The sequence below is a fragment of the Rhyacophila brunnea genome, unplaced genomic scaffold, assembly GCF_057557595.1.
Source record: "Rhyacophila brunnea isolate RB1 unplaced genomic scaffold, BYU_Rbru_1.0 scaffold_16, whole genome shotgun sequence".
In the NCBI taxonomy this organism is placed as follows: domain Eukaryota; kingdom Metazoa; phylum Arthropoda; class Insecta; order Trichoptera; family Rhyacophilidae; genus Rhyacophila; species Rhyacophila brunnea.
Window position 1 is genome coordinate 2097503 of NW_028232816.1, and position 24126 is coordinate 2121628.

Consider the following 24126-nt stretch of genomic DNA (forward strand, 5'->3'; position numbering starts at 1 on the left):
TACATGCCCATGGACTTCCCGTCTTAAATGGGAAGTCGGAAATAAGTTTTTGTAGGCCTAAAGTGCGGCTCTTGACCTCCTAAGTCAATTAACAAACACCTAATGATCGTAACACTTGGTTGTTTAGCGGGGTTTTTGTTTTGTTTCCTGTTTCATGATGAGCCCCTGTTTTGTGTTCTTGAGGCTGGGAGCTTGAACCAGGAATGAAACGGGAAAGAAATGTGTGATAGGTATAGGAATGATATTAGTTTTCTTTATTTTTTTGTGTCACTTAAATTGTATGAAGAATGTATAGTAATAGGATATATAAAATATGCTAGGTATAAGCTTAAATGTTTAGTTATAATAAATATGTGTAAGGTGCATATATTAATATAGTAATATTATCGTGTTCATTAGAATATATTAAGTTTTCAAAATCGGGGGGGCGGAAATTTCAAATAAACGGTCTGCCTCGTAATTGGACGATAGCTAGGCCAATCGAGACAGGCCTTTTTAGTCGGTAGGAAAAAGGAAACAATGCGGCTTCCGTTGTGTGAACCCCGTGGCAGAGTGTGAGATGAGATCTATCTATAAACTAGACGGTTGTCGAACGCGTTCTGCTACCAAATTAACTGTATACACGAGTATATTCGTCACCAAAGTACAGTTTCATTGATCGTTTATATTGATGTACATATTTACGTTAGAATATTCAACAATCGCGGTTTTTGGAAGTGCATTCTTTTTGTTGGATAACTCTAAAGAGTGAGGTTAGGTCAGCGCTCGGTTTTCTCGAATGTTAGCTGATCCCGGAGTTTGATGTGAAGTGTTGCCAGTTTAAAAAAATATCATAATTTAAAATAAAACTGTGTTACACACCCACACATAATCAACGAGAACGATTAAAAAAAATAACAAGTTACAAAAAAAGTGGAAACAATAATAATTTTAATTTTGTACTATCGAGGGGTGATAAACACCACCACCTGAGCTACCCGACACCCCCTAGATATGTCAGTACCTACACCAGTTCAATTAAAAATCCTATTTTATAATATGAATCATTTTAGCATTTATTATTGAACATTAGGATAACCATTTACTGCAGTGACGTCCCGTGGGGGTAGGCAGATTGAGCGTCGCTTGGGGGCGGCAGTCACTCGAAGGGCGGCAAATCGTGAAGAATCATATGGTATAATATATAGAAATAGGCACCTAAACTTAGCAATAACGAAAATATCTTTCCACTAAAAACATTAGCTCAATGCAACAAAATGTATTAATTTAACGTAAAAGGTTCAACAGTTGTCAGGTGTATCTTTTAAGGACCTCAGACTCTGGTGATTTGTGTAAGTGTCTAACTTAGTTATATTATATCTAAATTTAATGTTGTATGTTTTATTGGTAAACGCATTTATAAAACCATTAGTAAAATTAATGTGAACGTTTTATAGTAAAATATTTACGATAAAAAATAATATTTATAATCTCTGTGATCCCAAATTTTACAAGAATTAGGTATTTTATTATTCAAAAAATGGGCACGATTAACACATTTGAAGATAATTCTAAAGATACTGATTATAAGCTATGTCTTTGACCATTCAAATGTGATAAACATCCTACGAATAATGATTGCTTTATAATAATTATTGACCTAAGAATAAGGTAGTATTTTTTTGAAATACGCCATTTCTATTGGCATTTCCCAGCGGTTAAGCTACAACATACGGCCGTAGCTATTAATTGACAAACGATAAATGAAGCAAGAAGTAAAATCATGTTAACGCATGATTTAATTTTTTTATTAAAGGGGTCCGCGAGCCATCAAACAATTTTTAAAGGGACCGCCACGCAGGAAATTTAGAAAAGTTTGTGGAAAAATGAGGCGGCATTTTGGCGCTGCCTAGGGGAAGAATATTATTTATGCATTTAATGCACGTTTATGCATTGTTCATAAAGACAATTTACTTTTAAACGTCAAATTATTGAAAAATTCATACAAAATATTTTTTTCCATTATTAAACAAGTTTAAAATAAAAATAATAGGTAATATAAGTAATAGAATTATATTATAACATTAATATTTACGGTAGCACGGTGTGTTTAATATTGTGATTTTTTGACAACCTAATGATCTAACCATAACAACAATATTGCACAAACGCATTATAAAATATAAAATGTCACTGAAAATTTCTTCCAGAAAACCATTAGTTCCATTGAGTTCACGAAATATTTTAATGCCTCCAATAAAGCAGGGCGCGTGTCTGGTTTATTGGAAATTATTGATCAAACATAATACATAATATTATTGCCAATCGTATGCGAAATGCAAAATCAGTGAGCAGGAGAATGAAAGATTTTAAACATTATATAATTTAGAAAAACACTTTCTGAGAGAGTATATCATAACCAATAGAAAAAATCTTTTTTGAAAAAAGTAAGCCACCCGGCCGGGAATCGAACCCTGCATCTCCACGGGTAAACGCCCCAATCGTCGCAAATAGTTAATTATAAATTATTAGCAAGTGCAAGTAGTTACTTCTAAAAAAATATTGGAGAAATTCCACGACGTCGGTTAGTAATCAAAAGTAATAGTAAATAGTTACCTACTTTGATTTAATAAACAAAAATCGATTGCCAAAGTAGCTTGATTTCGAAGAGCGCCGATGAGTAGGTATTAAAATGACCAATAGCTAAAATTGTCGCTGTTAGTATGTCACACCGTAGCATATTGGATAAATGCGACGATTGGGGCGTTTACCCGTGGAGATGCAGGGTTCGATTCCCGGCCGGGTGGCTTACTTTTTTCAAAAAAGATTTTTTCTATTGGTTATGATATACTCTCTCAGAAAGTGTTTTTCTAAATTATATAATGTTCAATAATCAGAATGATATATTCTTAAATCTTGTGAATTATTCGTTTGAATAAAAGAAATAGTTAATTAGAAAGATTTTAATATTACTAACATTGACATGCGATTTTCAATTCAAAGTGGCAAAATATCATGGCCCCAACAAGGGGGGGGGGCGGGGGCTGACAGGGCTCTAGCTTGGGGGCCCGGCGTGGCAAGTCGACCAAGTAAGTGAGATAAACACACATCTCAAATTTGCTCTAATAGTAAAAAAAAAAGTAGCCTGCCTTGCTATTTTCTCTCAATAATGTTATTATTTAAAATTAGATGGTTGGACGACGCAGTTTTTAATTGTGTATCGATACCCGACAACTCCATAATTCAAATGGATGTATTAAAATATACAAGTAAAACACTAAATATATTAATTTTACCGCGTACACCATTTTTGGAAAACGCCACTGTAGAGCGTCACACTGCTTTTATCCTTAACGATAGGTAAGGGGGTCCGCCAAATATCCTAGTCTGAGGGCCCGCTTCAGGATGTGGGGGCCATGGGTAACATGACAACATACACAAAATGTCAGTTCTGTAATATTATTGAAAATGAAAACAATTTAGCTGTTGAATGAATAGCATGAACTAATTTTGTACCTAAATGTGTTTATTGTAAAATAATTAAGTTACTTACACTTAGTAATAGCATATAGCAATTTTTAAATTAAAATATCTCAAATTGTCACTATTTAAAAATTAAAATATCTACCTACCTACCACGATAATTTTTGATTCACCCAAAAGCTAAGTCCTGGATATTGAAAACGTTAGTTTGAATAGAGATATTTCTGAGATGGAGTTTTATGGCAAAATATAGCCATTTTATTCCCAATGAAGTTAAGTATTATTTTCATAGCAACCGTAGGTAATTTGAATGTTTTGACTTGCCCCAGTCACTAAATACATTAATGTTACACACAGAAATATCAATATTTAAAACATACATATTATTATATAATACCTAATACAAATTATCTAAGAATGAGGCTTCGTTGAGTTTAGAGCTTGTCCAGATGACGCATGTCTCGCTTAGAGTGCACGTGGATCGCTCAATGAGGTCACCTGTACCTCAACCACGCGCGAAAAGTGACACACTGTGATTACATATTATGGACGGCTCAATGAGGTCACATGTAATACTAATGTGCGCGAGTTTTTACGTGCGAGTCCAAATGCCTTACAGATTTATATAAGTACCTAGGTACTTAATGTTGAAAACAGTTAAAATGCAGAATTTACAATCGTATATTATTATTGAAGTAGATTTATACAATTTCGTATCAGTGTAATTGTATTACTTCAGTCCTCCAATATTACGTCCGACATCAAACATTCAAAAGAATAATAAATTATATACTTTTTACATAATTCGATTGAATTTTAATTTACGGTAAGTATAATCTTAAACATGTGCGTTCGTTGAATTCTCTTTTATTTACATAATAATCTGAATCTGACTATAAAATTTTATTTTCTACGTTAGTCATTCAACACTTTTACTCGTATACCTACTAATATAAACTACAATATGTCTTTCTGGTTAGGAGTCCAACTGAACCTGTTGTGTTTTTTTTTATTTTTCGTATGGCAGGCACTATGCAGGAATATTGAGATGCAAGAAACAAAAATTAAACAGGATTGAACATGAGGCATAAAGCCTACCAAAGCGCTCACTACTGAGTAGGCCCCCTCCCACCCGCGCATTACCCTTCACCTATGTAATAAGGGGCACAAGAAGCACAAAATAATTATTATTATCAGCGTCTCTCATAACAAAGCAATAAAAATATTATATTATTTCTCGGGGCTTGTAATTAATATTCACGATGACATCATTCTACCAGCGAAATATTGGACACGCAGCAAACTATACAATGATTTCACTGTTATTAAATAATTCCGAGGCGCCCGTCCGACGTACGACGCGTCCAGAAGCGGATAAAATAAACAGCGCGCAACTCTTTTGCTTGCCGTGTCCATGAATGGGCTACGTTGTATTTTCGTTAATTCGTCTCGCTGAGAAACCAAACCACGAGTGACTCATGGGGCGGGCGGGCACAATACGTCGTCAAATCCAGTGTGCGCTGGCGTATTTGATTTCGTTGTATTTTCGATGATTCACATTGAATATGCGCGAGCGCCCCGCAAGCCCGCTTTAGTGGGCTTTATGCCTGAGAAATAAAGTAGGTAAAAACAATGAATGATTGTTTCCAGTCAGTATCGACGCCAACAATAACATTGACTCACTTGGAGAGGCGTAAATTGAGAACTCAAACATAAACATAACAATGGAATGGAAATTTTATATTATTGCGTATGTATGTAAAAATGGATAATCGTGTTCTTCACAAAAAACAGCCAACTAAAGGCGCCATAATAATAATTATGATCCTATTAGGATTAGACACTATCAAAGAATGTGACTGTAAGTTGTACTGTAGTTTTGTAGTAGTAGGTAGTAGTGTAGTTTTTATTACTGGTTATGATAGGTACGTACCTACTACGAAGAAATACTTGGTTCTTTGCCATTCGTCGGGGCTCATCTTCATAATATCGTCACCTCAAATACTACAACTAGGTACCTAGCTAGATAACTTGATTTTCACTGTTTTTGAGATAGCTAATAAATAATATGATTCTTCATTTCCTTCTCTACAAAATGATAAAACTAAGTAAGTACTTAAGTCTAAAGTTAATGGGAACTAGGTACCTATATTAATTTTGAGTTTGAAAATATTAGATAACTTTAAAACCATAAATGCATTAAATAAATAAATTAATATACTTATCTACAATATTTATTCATACAATTGAGCATTATTTAATTGTTTCCAATTAGCACACTTTTCGTTTTTTTATTTTAAATAATTATAGTATAGATTTATTTTAAGTAATAAATCGTAGTATATTCTTGGGTTTTCACCGTGTCTCCTTCTTCCTTCTTTACTCGACGTTTCGGGCTCGTTGCAGAGGCCATTATCAAGAGATATGTTTTATGATGAAATGTAGTGTAGGTATGTGAATGTAAACGTTGCTCTTAGAATGTCAAAAGGAATCCGATTATCTAAGAGCAAACGTTGCTCAGAGTAATCTGTCAATTATTACGACCGGGGATACCGGCTCGAATATTAGATTTTGCTGATAGTGCCGGAAGCCATGACGTTTTTAATCGTAATCCATCATCCCTATTAATATTATCAGGGTTTCTGTGGATTTCAATCAATCGTTTTTAATCGTAATCCATCATCCCTATTAATATTATCAGGGTTTCTGTGGATTTCAATCATTTTATCAGCAAAATCTAATATTCGAGCCGGTATCCCCGGTCGTAATAATTGACAGATTACTCTGAGCAACGTTTGCTCTTAGATAATCGGATTCCTTTTGACATTCTAAGAGCAACGTTTACATTCACATACCTACACTACATTTCATCATAAAACATATCTCTTGATAATGGCCTCTGCAACGAGCCCGAAACGTCGAGTAAAGAAGGAAGAAGGAGACACGGTGAAAACCCAAGAATATACTACGATAAAAAAACAACCGTGAAAGCCTCAAACATTAAGTAATAAAGTTTAAATATCATTTTCCCAGCGACCAAAATCAGAGTTATCTAGTAGTAAGTAGTATTGCGTGTCCGGAAACTTATACACATGCAGTTCTTCGTATCACACTTCACCGTTAGATGTTTTACCGGAAATATTATATGGCCATATATTAAAGACCGTCCAACCTCTTTGGGTCGTATAGAACTGAGATAAAATTCATGTCTAAATAAAACACAATTCATGTCGGTTTACACTTTACAGTTTACAGAAAGCCGGCAGCAAACAAATTTTGAAAATAGCCGATATACTGAATTATTTGTTAGGTTAGATTTTCATTCTTGAATTCATGAATTTTGCCAATGAACTATGAATATTGAATCTAATAAAATTGGAGACCGTATTGTATACGGTAATCTCTTTCCGATAAGAAAGCACACAGCGAACTGTTCCACGGTGAAATGTTTTACGTACAATTTACATGTAACCGTAGTATTGTGGTGACGATAGGTTTACTCATTTATCTGTATGAAGGGTTTCTCCAATATATATGGTAGGTCCCTATTATTATTATTATTATTATTATTTATAAACGTCAATAATAGCTAAATATTATAAAAAATATTTAAATTTTCGTAGCTTTCATTGTATCTAATAGTATAATATCTCCACCCCTGGTGAACAACTAGGTAACCAGGTAACAGAACAGAGTTTATTATTTTATTTTTTGTGATGTGCAACATTCGCTAACGAATGCATAATCTTGTATTATGCGTCCGATTAAAAACCATTCATGGGTTTGCAGTTATAATAACTACTAACTCAATTTAACAACTAAATGAGAGAACAAAAGATCATAATTATCTCGTAAATAAAATAATGTAAACTAGGTAAGTATTATACATAAAATCATTTGAAATTTCAACTATATTATATATTATAATATATGATTTTTGAGTAACTTTATCACGCTGTTTTTATAATATTTTGTGTATGTTACATACTGGAACATTCTATTGGCAATGAAATAAAATAATAGATACATAGGAGTGATTGCAAGTTATTTTTCTCTTGAACTTCTAAGAAAAATTAACGTGTTGTCATGCATTAATTTTTCTCTGCTCACGGATTACTTACATACTCACACTAGTATAATTATTAATATTTTTGAAAACTATGGTGACCATTACGTATTGTTATTTGGGAATATATTAATTTCGATGGAGATTTTCTATTAAGTTTGTCAACTACTGTCTCGGTTAGGCCAGGATAGTTCCGGATTTGATGACCTTGTCCGGGATTCCGACACACAGTAACACGAATTTTTATAATTAAACACCAATAAACGGACACTCTTTAATTTCCAGTGAAACAATCAATTCTCATCGTAGATGTAAATATTTAAACACCCCATAAAATATATTTTGGCCGGAATAGCTAAAAAAAAGCTCTTGACTCTCATCTTGGCCGGAATTTTTTGAAAATAATATTCTTTATACTTAAGTAATTCTTTTTAACACTACAACAGGCTGTGCGGCCCAACGACAGCGTAATTATTAGTAATAAAAAAGAAACAATCACAAACATTCAGGCTTCGAAAAAATCACATAAATATGTTGTGACCTCACCGAGTCGAACCTGGAGCCCTCGGATGAAAGCCCATCGCCTTATCGCTTTACTGGACTACGAAAGCATGTCTATTTGCTAGTCCATACCAAGCCTACACATGTACATGAACAATAATTAATGAAGAGAGTTTAATAATAATGTTTTATGTTGTTTTGAATTTCGTTGACAGATGGAAAATATGTGAAAAAAAATACAGCATGTAGTAGTCATGTTTGGTGTTATTTTTTTATTATTTCATCGGAAGTAGCGACCTTATGAAAACCTTATATTATGTAGTTTAATTTGAAAACAATATGAAGTGTGTTGATTGTCAAAATTGAAGGGGTTATCGCAAGACAATGATTATACTATGCCACATAAATTATTATTATATATAGAATTTGTTGATTTTTAATAAAACCAATTCCCAGGATACAAACTCAAGTTTTATTAGACGCTAAAAATTACACAAATGTCTCAACATGATCTATATTATAGTTCTTGCAGATTCAACTTTTTCTCTAAAAATGATTATAACATGATAGTCAGTCATCCACGCCTTCTTGCTCCAAACAAAATAATTATTAGTGCGATATATCAAATATTTTAAATGGGGATAGTGATTTTATTATCACCACGTCTTTATTTTACCAAGTTTTTATCAGCTCGTATTCTTGTCTGTCCAGTACAGATTTTTTCTTGTGTGTCCAGTACAAATTTTTTCTTGTTTGTCCAAGATTTGTATTGGACGATTGAAGATTTTTAACTAACTTCCCGACTAGCTAGATATTATTGAAACTTTTAGAATATATCAGAACACGACGAAAATGCATTCTTTTAATACCTTTGGCCATCTTTAAGCAGAATTGAATTCATTTTCATATTAATTCCGTTTTGTATGGAAAGTTACTATTGTCGATTGGGGGTCCTAGCAACTAAATTATTAATATATACGTGCAATCAATATGAAATGTCAAAATGATATTTCAGTATTCTATATTATCTATTCAGTATTTCTATCAAGTACAAAAAAGTATTTATTAATACATAGAATTGTCAAGTTTATATGATTCAACAGAAAATTTTAAAGTTTTTTTTATCTTGTAATTATTTCCGGTTTCAATAGTGATGTTGATCAAGAATATGTAAACAACAAACAAAAACATTGAATTTCTTATAAGTATCCCTAAACTACCTATGTTTCTGTGGCATATCATTATCATGCAATAATATCTTCAAGTCAGTATTCTGTTTGATAATTATTATCAAACAGAATACTGACTGTGCACAGACATTTTATGTTCGCAGGGGTATTTAGAGAACATTTTTATGTAATTTGTTGATACGCATGTAATATAATATGTTGGTATAAAGATCGTGAATATTTAAAAGAATCAAAACTTATCTTACAGACCTAAAATAAAACATGAACAATAAGCAATCGAAAGCTAATATGTTGTTTGTAGTCCCAATAAGTATTAACTTTTCAATTTCAATTTCAATTTCAATTTATTTATTTTTACATATTGTGGACATTACAAATTATAAGTTTAAGACGTTCACAACATGACATAAAAAAGAGATAGATAATAGGTTATCAAACAAATATGTACATACAAAAATATTAATTATATAGGTACATGGAAATATACCGGATGAGTTAAGCAGACCCTATTTTAAAAATTTATAAAATAACGTCCACCTATACTCATCCTCACGTAGGTGGAATATATCAACACCTGAAGCAATTTCGTTGAACATAGTTATCGCCCTCCCAATTGGCATTACCAGTGGCAGGTTGGTTCTGCACCTTGGGAGAATAAACAACTGATGTTCTCTATTTCTAAGATAGTTATCAGGGACACACAGGTCAACACTGCCCAGAATGGCAGAGTTCTCATTTATACCTCGTATAAGTCGAAAAAAATACATAGCTAAATAAAGATTTCTTCTAAATTGCAAACTGCAGTATGTAAGCATGCCTAAGAGAAAGTCAGTTGGATAAAGCCACGGATAGTATCCGTACAACCTCAAATAAAGGAGTCTCAAGAATTTCTTCTGAACCCTCTCCACCATAAGGCCATACTTCAACTGATGCGGTGCCCAAACAATAGACCCACTCTCAAGTCTGTTTCGAACTAAAGAATTAAATAAAAGTTTTAATACCGTAACATCCGAAAAGACCCGGGAAGTACGCATGACGAAGCCCAACATTTTAAGCGCCTTGTTACAAATGGTAACTATATGGCTAATAAATGTCAGTTTACTCTCAAACGTAATGCCAAGATCCCTTACAGATGATATTCGTGACAGAACTCTGCCATGCATCGAGTATTGGAAAAACAACACTTTTGAGGCTCTGGTAAACGACAAAAGATTGCATTTATCAATATTGAATTCTAGTTTGTTACGCCTGCCCCAATCTAATATATTATCTATATCAAGTTGGAGCTGACGACAATCGTCCAAGGTGACAACTTCCAAAAAGAGTTTCAAGTCATCAGCGAACAACAAAAACATAGCATTTTTTATTACCAATGCTATGCTAAAACCCTTTAAGTGTTAATCTCGCTCTGAATTTTCCTTCTCTATATTTTCATATTATATAAAAGAATGGACGAGGAACGTCTCGTGGGGGTATAGTGAAGAGATAGATAATGAAGAAACAAATACAAATATTATAACTTTTAAGAGCAGTGGAGGATTTCTATGAAATGTGGTCGTTTCATACATATTAGTTTAAAAATATTTGAAGCATAAAAAATCCTGACAGTGTTGTCACCAGGGAACTCAGAAATAATGTGAACTGAAATACTTAACTGGTGTGGAGAAACAGGCAACCTATCTCGAGTGTGGAAGAATATGTGACAAACTTAAATAGGTACGTGCGAAAAATACGCTTATATTTCGTTCTGATAATTGCTTTCGTTTTATACACTGATACTAATACAAAAATGAAATAATTATAAAATAAAAAGAACTTTTTATAAACAACGTTTTTAAATTTTCTGTTGAATCATATAAACTTGTCTTGACTAGCTTTAACGATCAAAAGAAATTGTACTTGATAGAAATAATACTGAAATGTCATTTTGACATTTCATATTGATTTCCATAGTAACGCACGTATATATTAATAATTTAGTTGCTAGGACCCCAGACCCCTAGCAACCAATTATAGTGGATTGGATTACAGATTTCTACCGAAATAACTTTTCATACAAAACAGAATTAACTGAAAATGAATTCAATTCTCCTTAAAGATGGCTAAAAGTATTAAAAGAATGCATTGGCACCGTGTTCTGATATATCCTAAAAGTTTCAAATGTCTAGCTAGTCGGGAAGTTAGTTAAAAATCGATTGCAAGATTTGTACTAAATAAACAACCACCAGACAAATAAGAATACGACCTAATAAAAACGTAAAAAAATAATTATAAAAATAAACAAGGATTTAAGTACTAAGTACTTTTGAATATATTAATTTTTCAATTTTAATTTGTTTTTCATGCGATGAATGTGCTTGTTCATTAGCACAATCAATTTCAATAGTAGTGAATCCAAATTCATCATCGTTCATTGACAAATGGATTCTATCATGGGCCCCACATGCTGAAGCGGGCCGCCAGGCCAGGATCTTTGGCGGGCCCACCTACTTATCGCTGAGTATGGTGCACTAGTGAAGTGTTTCCTAAATTATATACGGGAGTTATCATTTAAGTATATCATTTTTACTATTAATGAAATAATGTGAAAAGTGCATTAGAAAACTAACCAAGAACTCGGTAAATAATTTTTTGTATATATCTGGCGCAGAAATCATTTAAAAGTGGAAACATGGCGAACTTATGTTTTCTAAAGCTCCATTTTTTTATGAATACCTTCACTTTGTCTTTTTAATTCAGTGGAAACATTAGTGGTCCTTGCATTGATTTATATTTATAACAAATTTGCCTCAATTTTCAACATTACAATTTGACCCTTTTATTTCATTTTATCACGAGAGCCAGCGCGCTTCACAATAGTATTGAAGTGAGCTATTATAAAATTAGTCTCCATATTTTCAGACAGGTTTGCAAACAACCTTTTATAGGACTGTTTTTTATGTAGTTTATAACTAGCGGCCATTTTATAAACTATGTATTTGCAAACTGCGAGCCTGTGGCTACGTTAATTGTGTTAAACTTTTCGCGCCTCCCGTTGCTACCCTCCACGCTTCCCAGTTTGGAAATCGCTGGTTTATGCCATTAACACTACAATAATTATTTTTTTAATCCTCTACAGTGGGCCACGTTCTGTGCTTCGCAACATGGCTTCAAGTTCACGGTCGAGCAGAGCAAGTGCGTGCAGGCCTCCGCGTACATCTCTGTGGCCAACTTCAGCCAGTACCGAGTGCCCGAGAAGTACAATGTGGACTTCAAAGTCAACCTGACAGTGCTAACGGAATGTCTCAACATCTTCGGATCGTCCGAGGACTGCAGTCTCAAGATGTACTACAAGGGCAACGAGGGACCTCTCTTCCTTTTGTAAGTCTTCTTCACCGATTCTTTGGCATATGATTTAACCAAGAAAGATTTCAATTTATTTACATGTGTGAACATATCAAGATAGAAGTTTTAAACATTCGACATAATATGAAACAATATACTTAACTGAAAATAAGTTATCTTACATTGGTGCAATTAGTGAGATTATACGGAAAGTATACAGTCCAAAATTTGGGCAAAAATGAATCATGTTTGGCGATATTTTTGATTGGACTCTATTATTTGAGGAAGCTGTAGTTTTGTGGAGATTAGAGAACACAGGGATGTATTCTAGGCACTAATATTTTCATGATTGACTGCTGGGTTACTGGAGCGATCCCGCTGGATACCGGATCACGCACTCGTACAATTGGTTTGATTTTGCGACGAGTCACCCTGCACTTGTTTATGCTAATTGTTAATGAGTTTATCTTCTTCGTCGTGTCGGGTCTTCACTAGCTATAATGTGTCGCTCCAGAAGTTACCAGAGGCAACACCATTTTCCTCAGCTTGTAGGATCTCGTCGAAGTTGTAGCTTACCGGGCAAGCCTTGCATGAAAATAGGTGCTCCATGCTTTGCATTTCACCTTACTCGCTGGTTTGGTCATCAAAGAACTCCCATTTCACCATGTCTCGGGTGCGCCTTACCATGGTTCTCAGTCTGTTCTGAGAGTGGCTCCAGGTGGGAGATGCTCTGCTGGCTTTACCCAATGTTCGAGGCCCTCAAATGCTAGGTTCGCCTCCCATGCGGATAGTCTATCATCTACGGGTGGGACCATGACCCCCATAAGGGGGGGACTGACAGGGCTCTAGCCTGGGGGCCCGGGCTTTGGGAGGGCCCGGCGTGGCGGTAAAAAAAGTGAGATAAATATACATTATAAATTAGAGTTAATAGTTTTAAAAAAAAAGTCGCCATTATCGTTCATGGACATTAACATTTTAATTTATATAATTGTGCGATGTAATTTTTAATTAGTGTGTGTCGATACTCGACAACTCCATGATTAAAGTAGATGTAATAAAAATCGCTAATAATACACTGTAAAAGTACCTTTAATTTGACCTAAAACACAATTTGAAAAACGTTAATATAGTGCGTTATCACCGGCCTTCTTCGCTCTTAGCGGAGATGGCAGACCGTGATAATGTCATGGCCAAAGAAGCGGGGGTGGGGGACAGAAACGCACGGTGTATTTTGTCAAGGCTGGTTTATTTTATCGTATTTGCGATTTGGCGGGCTGCAGACGTGGTGTCGCGGGCTTGTCTGCTGGGGCTTCGCGTCCGAGGCGATGCTCGCTGTCGCGCGTCCGATGGGAGAGGATCGGGGCTTGCGGCTTGGCGTGCTGCCGATGTAGTCCTTTGTTTCCTGGAGATGCTTGAGAAGTCTGCCAACGCGGTCCTTTTGGCGGGAGATGTATCTTGGCTTCGCGTCCAAGGCGAGCAGAGACGATGCTGGCTGTTCGAGATCCGAGGCAAGAGCAGAGATCCTGGCTGTTCGGCTTTTTGGCGGGAGACGCTAGCTGTTCGAGGTCCGAGACGAGAGAGAGCTTTTCGCGCCCATCCAACTGACAGATTCGCGGCATCCTGTTTGTCGTGTCGGTCGCGAACCTCCCTGTTTTGCCGACGGCGCTGTTTCGAGCGGCCGTTTTTGGTAGACCGCGTCTGTGTTTTGGCGGGAGTGAAGACGAATTCGATTTTCGGATTTTTTTTTTGAGGCGGGCTCCACTCAACCGAGGGTTGCGAGAACCGCGAAGAGTGGATGTAGGCTGTGGTGTTTTGGGAAAGATGATGGTTTGGTCCGCCCTTTGAGGTGGTCTCCTGTGGGAGACCTTCATCTGGTATCAGCGTGACACTGATTTTAACTTAACCGATAGGTAGGGGGGCCGCCAAAGATCCTAGCCTGAGGGCCCGCTTTAGGATGGGGCCATGGGTGGGACAGTCTACGGTATAGATGTCGCTATAAAGTTTTTTATGGAAAAAACATGCAATGAGTTTATGATTGAAAACTGTTAACGCGGCGGCGGTTGAATTGTAACTAAACAATTATTGGTGATGTGTCTTTTGACATTAACAATTGGAGGGGTATATGGTCGGGAAAGTTTTATGACAATATTACAACACGGAATTTCCGTTGTATTTTGCAAACAAACATGTGTGTTTCTGTATTACAAAATCACAATAAATATTTAAGTGAGAATTTAAACTCAAAATAATACTTTCAGCGGTAATAGAAAAAATAGAATAATAGCCTGCTCACTACGTAAAAATTTTTGACGTTTAATAATATGTCAAAGTCAAACGGATAGTTACTAGCGCCTCTACCGGCAAAGCGTGTATACTAAATTGCATACTGTACCCGACACCACCGGTTGACATTTAATATACTTCGTTGTAGTAGGTTTGCGCTTAGGTTGTGCAACCGGCAATACTGCTTCATTCAATTGGTTCTCAAGTAAGAAAAAAAGTGTTTTTTGAACAAACAAAACAAGGACGTCTGTCGATACAGGTCATGCTGCGCAGTTCTTCCTCTTCTCGACTTCCGGCGTTGCAGAATTTTTCCGTCTCCTCATCCACGTCTCGGCGCTTGGATGGTCGATCCAGTTCCCTCGAGTAGCAATTTATCTTTTTTGCTAGGTCCTTGATCTCAATCATTTGGTATTTGCTATTTTTAATACCTAGGGTCGGTGGGTATTGTGGCTTGCACTTATGTCAAGATTCAGACTGACCACCATCATTTGATATTTTAGTTTATACTCGAAGGAAGTTTGATCTCCGTGTGACGCAATGGGATCCCGATTGCGGTCGCTTTAAAAAATGAAGGTCTGAAAAGAATGGGGGATGTGAGAAGCTAGTGTGGCATCAGAAGGAGTACCTTTCTGAGCCGGTTAAATTCTGTCTGTACGTGTATGTCATACTGTAGTAAGTGTGATATTATAGTGTTGGGATGGTTTTCGATGGAGCTGTAGAATTGCATTGTGAGCTTAGGATGTGGGTGTGGAGTATTTCCACGTTAAAATCGCTGTGAAGTGTGGTGTTCCTTTCGAACGAAGGTGCATTTGTGATTGCTCTGAGAGCTTTGTTCTGTGTGATTTGGAGTTTGTTGAGATACTTTAGGCCAGCGTATGCCCAGACGGGGCATGCGTAGGTCATGATGGGGCGGATGATAGCTATGTATAATAGGCAAGTTTACTCCTATTACCTATCATGGGTCTGAGTTTAGCTAGGACTATGTCGGCTTGGCGTTTTTTTCCGCTAATGTGTTCGGAGAAAGTGAGTCGTTTGTCTAACGTAAGACCAACATATTTTACCGTATTGACCCTGAGGTGTAGATGGTATTGCAGATTATTTGTGAGAATCGATATTTTAAGGAGTATTTCTTGGCTGCTTCCACATTCAACGCTAGCAAGAATTCGGCTGGTTGTCTTATATCTAGATCAGAATTATCTCTGTTTCGTTGAGTAGAATAGCGAAAATAGGTACACAGACAAAACACCGCAGAAGATTTTTGACATTTATTTGGAAAAAAAACTTTTGTCGGCGTTTATCTTTATGCGCCACTTGTCGCACCAGGCGGACACTTAGTCAGCCGACTTTTGGACTAATTCTGTAGCTCTTTCTTTGTTCAGCGATCGGGAGAGGATGGCTGTATCGTCTGCATATTGTGCTACTATGCAAGAATGTGCTGAGGTATCTAGAACGATTGGAATGTCTCGTGTATATAGATCCTTGTGGGACTCCGGCGCTTGTAGGTCTGATAGAGGATTTGGCTCCGAACAATTTGACTGCGAAGCGTCTGTCGGTGATAAACGAGTGTATGGTTTTATTGATTCGTTGTTCAATTTCGGCCTCTGCGAGTTTAACTATGCGTCCTTTGACCCAAACTTTATCGAAAGCTTTTGCTAATTTTGCGAAATGTCTAAGAACAAGGCAACTGTAAATTTGTGGTGGTTAAAACCTGAACCTGCGCTGTACGTCTGGAATTAGTTTTTTCTCATAGATAATGATTTGAAGTCGGGAGTTTATAATTCTTTCTAGAAGTTTGCTCATCGTAGGGAGGAGACTGATCGGCCTGTGGTTTGATTTCATGCTCTCTCTGAAAGGTCATTGGAGAGAGTCCAATTGTTTATCGTCATGTCCAGTGTGGACTTTCGTAACGGTTACATGTTTTGTGCACTACTGGCAACCGTATAATTTGCACTGTTTAGCACTTTAGCACATAAAACTGGCATATTTCACCTTCATTTTTGTGATTTTATCTGGTACTACATGGAGCTTTGTCAATTTTGGTAACACCCTAATCTCATTCGTTGTCGTATCAGCATAATATACTTGTACCACATGATCCCATTTTCCAACTAATCGTTTTCCATCAATTGTGCATTTTTAGTTTTTTATCAATAAGTTATTTCTCATTCCTTTCATTAAATGGGGAGTAGGTATCAAATATTGGTATTAATTTTTGACCATTTACTTCAAAGAAATTGTCCTCACTCTTATAGAGATGAGCTCGTTTCTCGTCGCTCAAATACGATCTTTTTGTCTGCTGGATGAGTTGCTTGATGGCAGCCTCATTACTCTTGCCTTGATCGCATATTGTTGCTACAACCCTTAATCCAGTTGAGTTGACAGCTTCTATAACGGCTCTCAAGTTCAGGTGTTTTTGTTTACCCTGTACAGAATGTGTAAGCAACAGGTTGTTTAAATTTACGACGTATGCCTCTTATCATAAAAAGAAGCACATGATCAGCAATTTTGTAGGTCTTTCGATTATTGCCATAGTCTTCGAAGCCTTCTATTCTGTCCTTCCTTTCATCATATTGTAAACGGGGACTCAGAGCCATTTCATCAAAAACTAATGTGCAAAATCTTTGTTCTTGTGGTATTCTACGCACAATCTGTTTGCGATGAGTAAATATAAATGGTCAATAATGCCAGCAGTCAATGGTACTCTCTGAAGAACTTTTAGCAATGTTCGTGGAGCAGACAAAAAAAACACCTTAGACAAAAATCTATAAGCTTTTGGGCTCTGTTTGTATACTGATAGCGAAACTATTTTTTCATCCTCCGTAAAGCGTCTTCCTCTAGCCTTCTTGTCAGACTGTTTTGCTTGAACAGAGATAAAGATTTTTGCAGAAGCTGTCATATTATCCGTTACCTGCATCAATGCCGTATCTTTTGAAAATACCTCCGCTGCATGAAGTCTACTTCTAAAACTTCTACATTTCTTTAATGCCCTTGTCATCTGCCTTCGAACATTAACCGCTGTTCTATGGAGTATTCTTGCCTTGGTGGTGAGTTGTTCAATACGAGGGACACCAACACGCGCTAAAATGCTGTCATATCTTGTACCCGAAATATCATAAAACAATGTCTTATTTAACGTATAATTATAATTCAGAAAAACACTTTCTGAGAGAATATATTATAACCAATAGAAAAAATCTTTTTTGAAAAAAAGTAAGCCAACCCGACGGGAAATCAAACCCCATATCTCCCAGGTTTACGCCCTGGTCCAAGCATTACCACTATGCTACGAAGTGACATACTAATTGCGACAATTTTTAACTATTGGTCAATTTTTCAAAATTCAACAGCGAACTGTGCTACGGTGAAATGTTTTACGTACAATTTATATGTAACCAAGAAGTGAATGACGAGTAATATGGACACCGCAAGGTAGAATGTCGATCATAATATAATGACCTAATAATCAGTAACGATAATTTTGCATGAAGAGCTAATATTCTTCATATATTCAATGGCCTTCTTCGACCATTCTCCATTGTCTTTTGGTAAAGGCTGGACCTGAAATGATTATTTTTTAATGAATAAATTAAATGCTTACATATCATCACTTCAGTTCTAATTTGGAGTTTGTTCTATCTTGGCCACCTCTGTACAAAATTCGAAAGGCTATCCTCACTCTCTACTTCTATTACAGAACACATGCAAATTTTCTAGAACAAAAAATTGTAATTTATTTTCCCAGATAAGTAAATACATACATACAGTAAAACCTCATTAATAAGAACACTGATATGTAATTCGAAATTTGCAGTAAATCGATAATTTCGAGAAAAAAAAGTCCTTGAACATTATTTTCATAATATAAAACCATACCTTTAATTCTAAATTCGTAATTAAAAAAATAATTTCGAGTCCTGGCAATTAAGATAAAGCACACTGGCAATAAAGTACACTATTTCATGAGTCAGTCATTAAAAACTGTGGTAGACTTTTTTTAAAACATAAATTATTTATTTTAAAAAATAATAAAAATAATCTTGACATTTTATAACAATAACTCAGATGTTTCAGGGCTATAGGTATTTAATTTTTATTGTTTATTGGATTTTCACGAAGTTTTACTAGATAACCAATGATGCCAAACAATTGTGTTGACAAATTTCAAAAATAAAAAATATTTCGTATTTTTTTTATAATTTTATAATACACATGGTGGTAAATACCTACCTACATCCCTTGGTAACTTCAATTATTAATGGATTGATGACGCATGGTATTTGCAACAGATTTTAATTTGAAAGAATTGCAGCGAATATTTGGAAGCTATGATCGAAAACAAAATAAATGAAAATCAAAATAATTTTCAAAATTTTTGTATTTTCCCCCCCCATACATTTCCTATTTCGGTAATTCGAATTTTTTCCGATTTTCGGTCTCGCGTAATTCGTATTAACGAGGTTTTACTATATTACCTTTAATTTCATGACGTGTATGTAATTATCCTTAAAAAGTGTTATCAATATATCAATATATTGGTATTGTAAAGTCGCCTCTACATTCTCAGCGTGATGAGGCTGCTTGGTGCATTCTCTTATCTCCTCGTTGCTCCTATAGTCATACTACCGCACGCCCAGTATCCGGTGAATATTGAAAATATTGAGTGATTTGACTTTTAAAAACCGTCAAATTTTCACTTTTTATAGAATTTTGAAATAAAAACTGGAAAAAAATAAACTCCATACAAAAGTACAATGATTTATGGTATTTATGAGGTTTTAGTGATTGATTTTTGAAACGATTAGACTTATTACGGATACAAGAATCTTAAGCTAGGGTTTCCTAAGAAAGCGGTGCCGTTATGTAGTGGTGGTTGACGTCACTAAAACGTTATCTTTGCAAACCAGATAGCATTGGTTTCTTATAGAGCATTGGTTATGAGCGTAATGTGAAATAATGGTGCCGCCCAGTGTTGCCATGTCTACTGAAATTTCAGTAGATCTACTGATATTTTTTGCCATTTTACCGAATTATTGATTTTTTTTCGAAATTCAAGAAATATACTGATATTTCTGATTTTGTCGATAGGAAATTTTTTGTCTAAAAAAAGAAAAAAGGAGACGTCAATTATCTTTGGTGCTGTAAAAATGGAATTATTTGACTTTGTCGAAATGGATTTGTCTAAATAAAAGGATATCTTAATTACTTAAGGTGTAAAAACGGAATTACTTGGCTTTGCCGATAGGAATTTTTGTCTAAAAAAAGGAGACGTTAATTTGTGCTTCGTGTAAAAACGGAATTTATCTGAAAAAAGATCTTATTAATCACTTTTTTCCAAAATCTACTGATAATTTATAGAATCTACTGAATTTTTTTTCAAAATCTACTGAAATTTTAAATTTTGACTTGGCAGCACTGGTGCCGCCATTTGAATGACGGCCGTCATAGCGGAACAAAGTCGTGGAATGTTTTTTCCTATGTAATGGTGACCATTTTAAAATAAAAATGAGTGTAAACACTGCAAACGTTATGATTTTGTAAGAAATAATGATGCTTTATATAATTATTTGAATAGCAACACTATACAGAAAAGCCATCTTTTATGTGATTCAGTACATAATCCAAAAATACTGGTGTTAAGCGAAAGTATTGCCTGAATTTTTCCTGTTGAAATGCAGACGGCGACGCACTAAAATTGCACCCTCCGTAGCACGATCTATAAATATCTCCTCCTCCTCCAAACGACAGTTTTCGTCATCTGATGACTCCTCATTTTCCAAATATAGTAATAAGGCTATGTTTAGATCGGCCATTCTCCACCGCAATACGCTCACTAACAGTTGTCCGTCTTTTTTAAGTTTACATCTTTGTTTATCGTTCTTACAGGCGTTTTCTTACATCTGCCACAACACGTCATGTTACGGCTGCCACATAACGGCACCGCTTTGTCAGGAAACCATAGCTTTACACAGTTGTAGATATTCGATAATAACATGAAAAAAAACAAAATGGGATTTATGTGTGAGTTTTACAAGATAGATCAGCGATATCCTGCTCCAATGATACTCTCTGAAAACGACGATATTCTTAAGTTGGTTGTTACAGTCAAAAAAAAAGGAAGATTACCAAATTCAATTGGCAACGGTAGGCCTGAGGCGGCAGGGAGTAGTATATCCCTTTCAGCGGTTGGTTATCTCCTAATTGCATCCTCACAGTGTATCCTGTATCCATGAGAAAGACTTCAACATGGGTATCGTCAAACTGAAATATTTATAAAAGAACTAGTGACTTTTATATCCAATCACCCACCATTATTAAGAAATATTATTTCGGTTACAGAGACAATTAATTCGAAATCTAAATTTTCAAATTATGTGTTTAACAGTCCGTCCAATGGACACCAGCTATCTGGCTGGAACCACGCTGAACTTCCAAGATATTGCACCTAGTTGATATGTGCATCAATGGTTTAGGTGCTAGAAAGTTTGCAGGTGTTTTACCAATTCAGTAAAAGTTTATAAAATTCAAATTTCGATTTACGTGGATACAAATGCCGTCTTCTTGCACGAGACGAATAAAATTTATTTTGTATTACGGATTAACGAATAATTTCATTTATTATAAACTCTTTTGTATCAAAAATAAATCTCAGGGTCTAAAATTGAGAAAAATTTTGAAATAATTACGCCGAATTTAGAAATTTAAATTTCAATTTATGTGTATACATACATGCATCCAATATTGATATTGAATATTTCATTTTGTAACAAACCTTTTATATCAAAAACAATTCTAAAATTGAAGCCCCACCACCATAACGATATACATATTACGTTATATTTGGGCAGTTTCAAGTTGTGAATACAGTAAGGATCTTCGTAAAATTCCCTATGTTTGAGACAAATATTTTTTTTTCTATGGCAAGACTATATATTTTAATTTAATATTTTTGTTCAGTTTCCCTGCATCTGTAATATATTATGGGGAATTTATATTCGCACAATTGAATAAGAAGACTGTTTTCACAAAGCGCTGACAACATTTAAAAAGATGTTCGTCACATCGGAAATGGATGATATTCACAAATCAACTACAAATCTCAAATGATCGATTTGCACTAAGGAAAAAGTAGTCTTCACGTATCAATATACTATTAATTGTAACTAATTAACCGTAAACGAATATTACACTAAGACAAATAGGTTTAATGATTTTAAACAATATTTTGGCAAAACATAAGTATGTATTAGGTACCTACTTTCAGATTCAAATAATGCTACAAGTACCTATTTAAAAAGTGACGTTAATTAAAACTTAGGTAATCGTGCAGCAGGTGCCGTCATTAGCTTTTATGATTCTTTTAAAGGAAAACAGTTTATTCCATGTAGACAATTATAATAAATACCTTTTTCTGTCGGCGCATAGGTTTTTCGATCAAATAATTGTTTATTACAAATTTGAAATTCTCATACATTTTGATGCATTATTATCACAAAGATTATATTAGGTAATATTGGGTTGGGGTAGGTTAGGTAAGGTTGGGTTAAGTTAGATTAGGTTAGTGACGTTACCCCAGTCCGGGAATAATTCCAAAGGCGCTTTATCTTCAACCGGTCCTGCCCTTAGACCAATTGAGAACCTTTGCTTAGTTAGCTCAGTCCTATTTGGGAGAGGGTAGTCACGTAAAGTTCTGCTCGACACTGTTTGAATACACGACGACAATATTATTTAACTTTATAATATTTAAAGAATCGCCACCTAGTAATAGGCTAACGTTCGGGTCGTTAATTATTTCATAAACCTCCAATTTAAATTTACTTTCGTAAATATATACGCAAATGTCAAAGACAGCTGACCTCCTGTCACTTTTCTCTTAAGTCAGATGTTTTCCGTAGAATATATCGCGGGTTATTTTTTTAAATAAAAAAACTTCTTCGATAATACTGATTTAATTGTTTATTTAAAATAATTTCAGTAAATAGATTTATAATATTTAAATGTTTATTAACAATTACACAATTTATTTTAGCTTCAAATAATTACTTAATTATTTTATAAACTTATGTTAGTGCGTCGACATAATATCCAGTTGTAACCTGAAAAATAAAACAATTTAATGTCATGTAGAGACCTTCTTATGTGGGAATTGTTCAGTTACACGCAATGTATGTCATATTGTTTGACATTAGCCTTTCCTTACTGCAATAAAGTATTCTATTTTTGTATGCATTATAATGCGTCGACATAATATCCAGTTGTAACCTGAAAAATAAAACAATTTAATGTCATGTAGAGACCTTCCTGTGTGGGAATTGTTCAGTTACACGAAATGAATGTCATATTGTTTGACATTAGCCTTTCCTTAGTGCAATAAAGTACCTATTTTATTTTTGTATGCATTATAATGCATCGACATATCCAGTTGTAACCTGAAAAATAAAACAATTTCATGTCATGTAGAGACCTTCTTATGTGGGAATTGTTCAGTTACACGCAATGTATGTCATATTGTTTGACATTAGCCTTTCCTTAGTGCAATAAAGTACCTATTTTATTTTTGTATGCATTATAATGCATCGACATATTCAGTTGTAACCTGAAAAATAAAACAATTTCATGTCATGTAGAGACCTTCTTATGTGGGAATTGTTCAGTTACACGCAATGTATGTCATATTGTTTGACATTAGCCTTTCCTTGGTGCAATAAAGTACCTATTCTATTTTTGTATGCATTATAATACATCGACATATCCAGTTGTAACATGAAAAATAAAACAATTAAATGTCAAGTAGAGACCTTCTTATGTGGGAATTGTTCAGTTACACGCAATGTATGTCATATTGTTTGACATTAGCCTTTCCTCACTGCAATAAAGTATTCTATTTTTGTATGCATTATAATGCGTCGACATGATATCCAGTTGTAACCTGAAAAATAAAACAATTTAATGTCATGTTGAGACCTTCTTATGTGGGAATTGTTCAGATACACGCAATGTATGTCATATTGTTTGACATTAGCCTTTCCTTGCTGCAATAAAGTATTCTATTTTTGTATGCATTATAATGCGTCGACATAATATCCAGTTGTAACCTGAAAAATAAAACAATTTAATGTCATGTTGAGACCTTCTTATGTGAGAATTGTTCAGTTACACGCAATGTATGTCATATTGTTTGACATTAGCCTTTCCTTGGTGCAATAAAGTACCTATTCTATTTTTGTATGCATTATAATGCATCGACATATCCAGTTGTAACCTGAAAAATAAAACAATTTCATGTCATGTAGAGACCTTCTT

At 34.9% G+C, this 24126-nt stretch overlaps 1 protein-coding gene across 1 annotated transcript in view; it reads left to right on the plus strand.

The window, feature by feature from the left end:
* Nucleotides 1-549: 549 nt before the first annotated feature.
* LOC147074167 (cell cycle checkpoint protein RAD1-like) overlaps nucleotides 550-24126 on the plus strand; it is a 29211-nt gene continuing 5634 nt past the window's right edge. Inside the window, exons 1-2 of the mRNA XM_085943874.1 lie at nucleotides 550-1174; nucleotides 12338-12579. Of these exons, the coding sequence (XP_085800000.1) occupies nucleotides 1172-1174; nucleotides 12338-12579 (245 nt within the window). The 5' untranslated portion in view covers nucleotides 550-1171. The remainder of the gene's footprint in view (nucleotides 1175-12337; nucleotides 12580-24126) is intronic.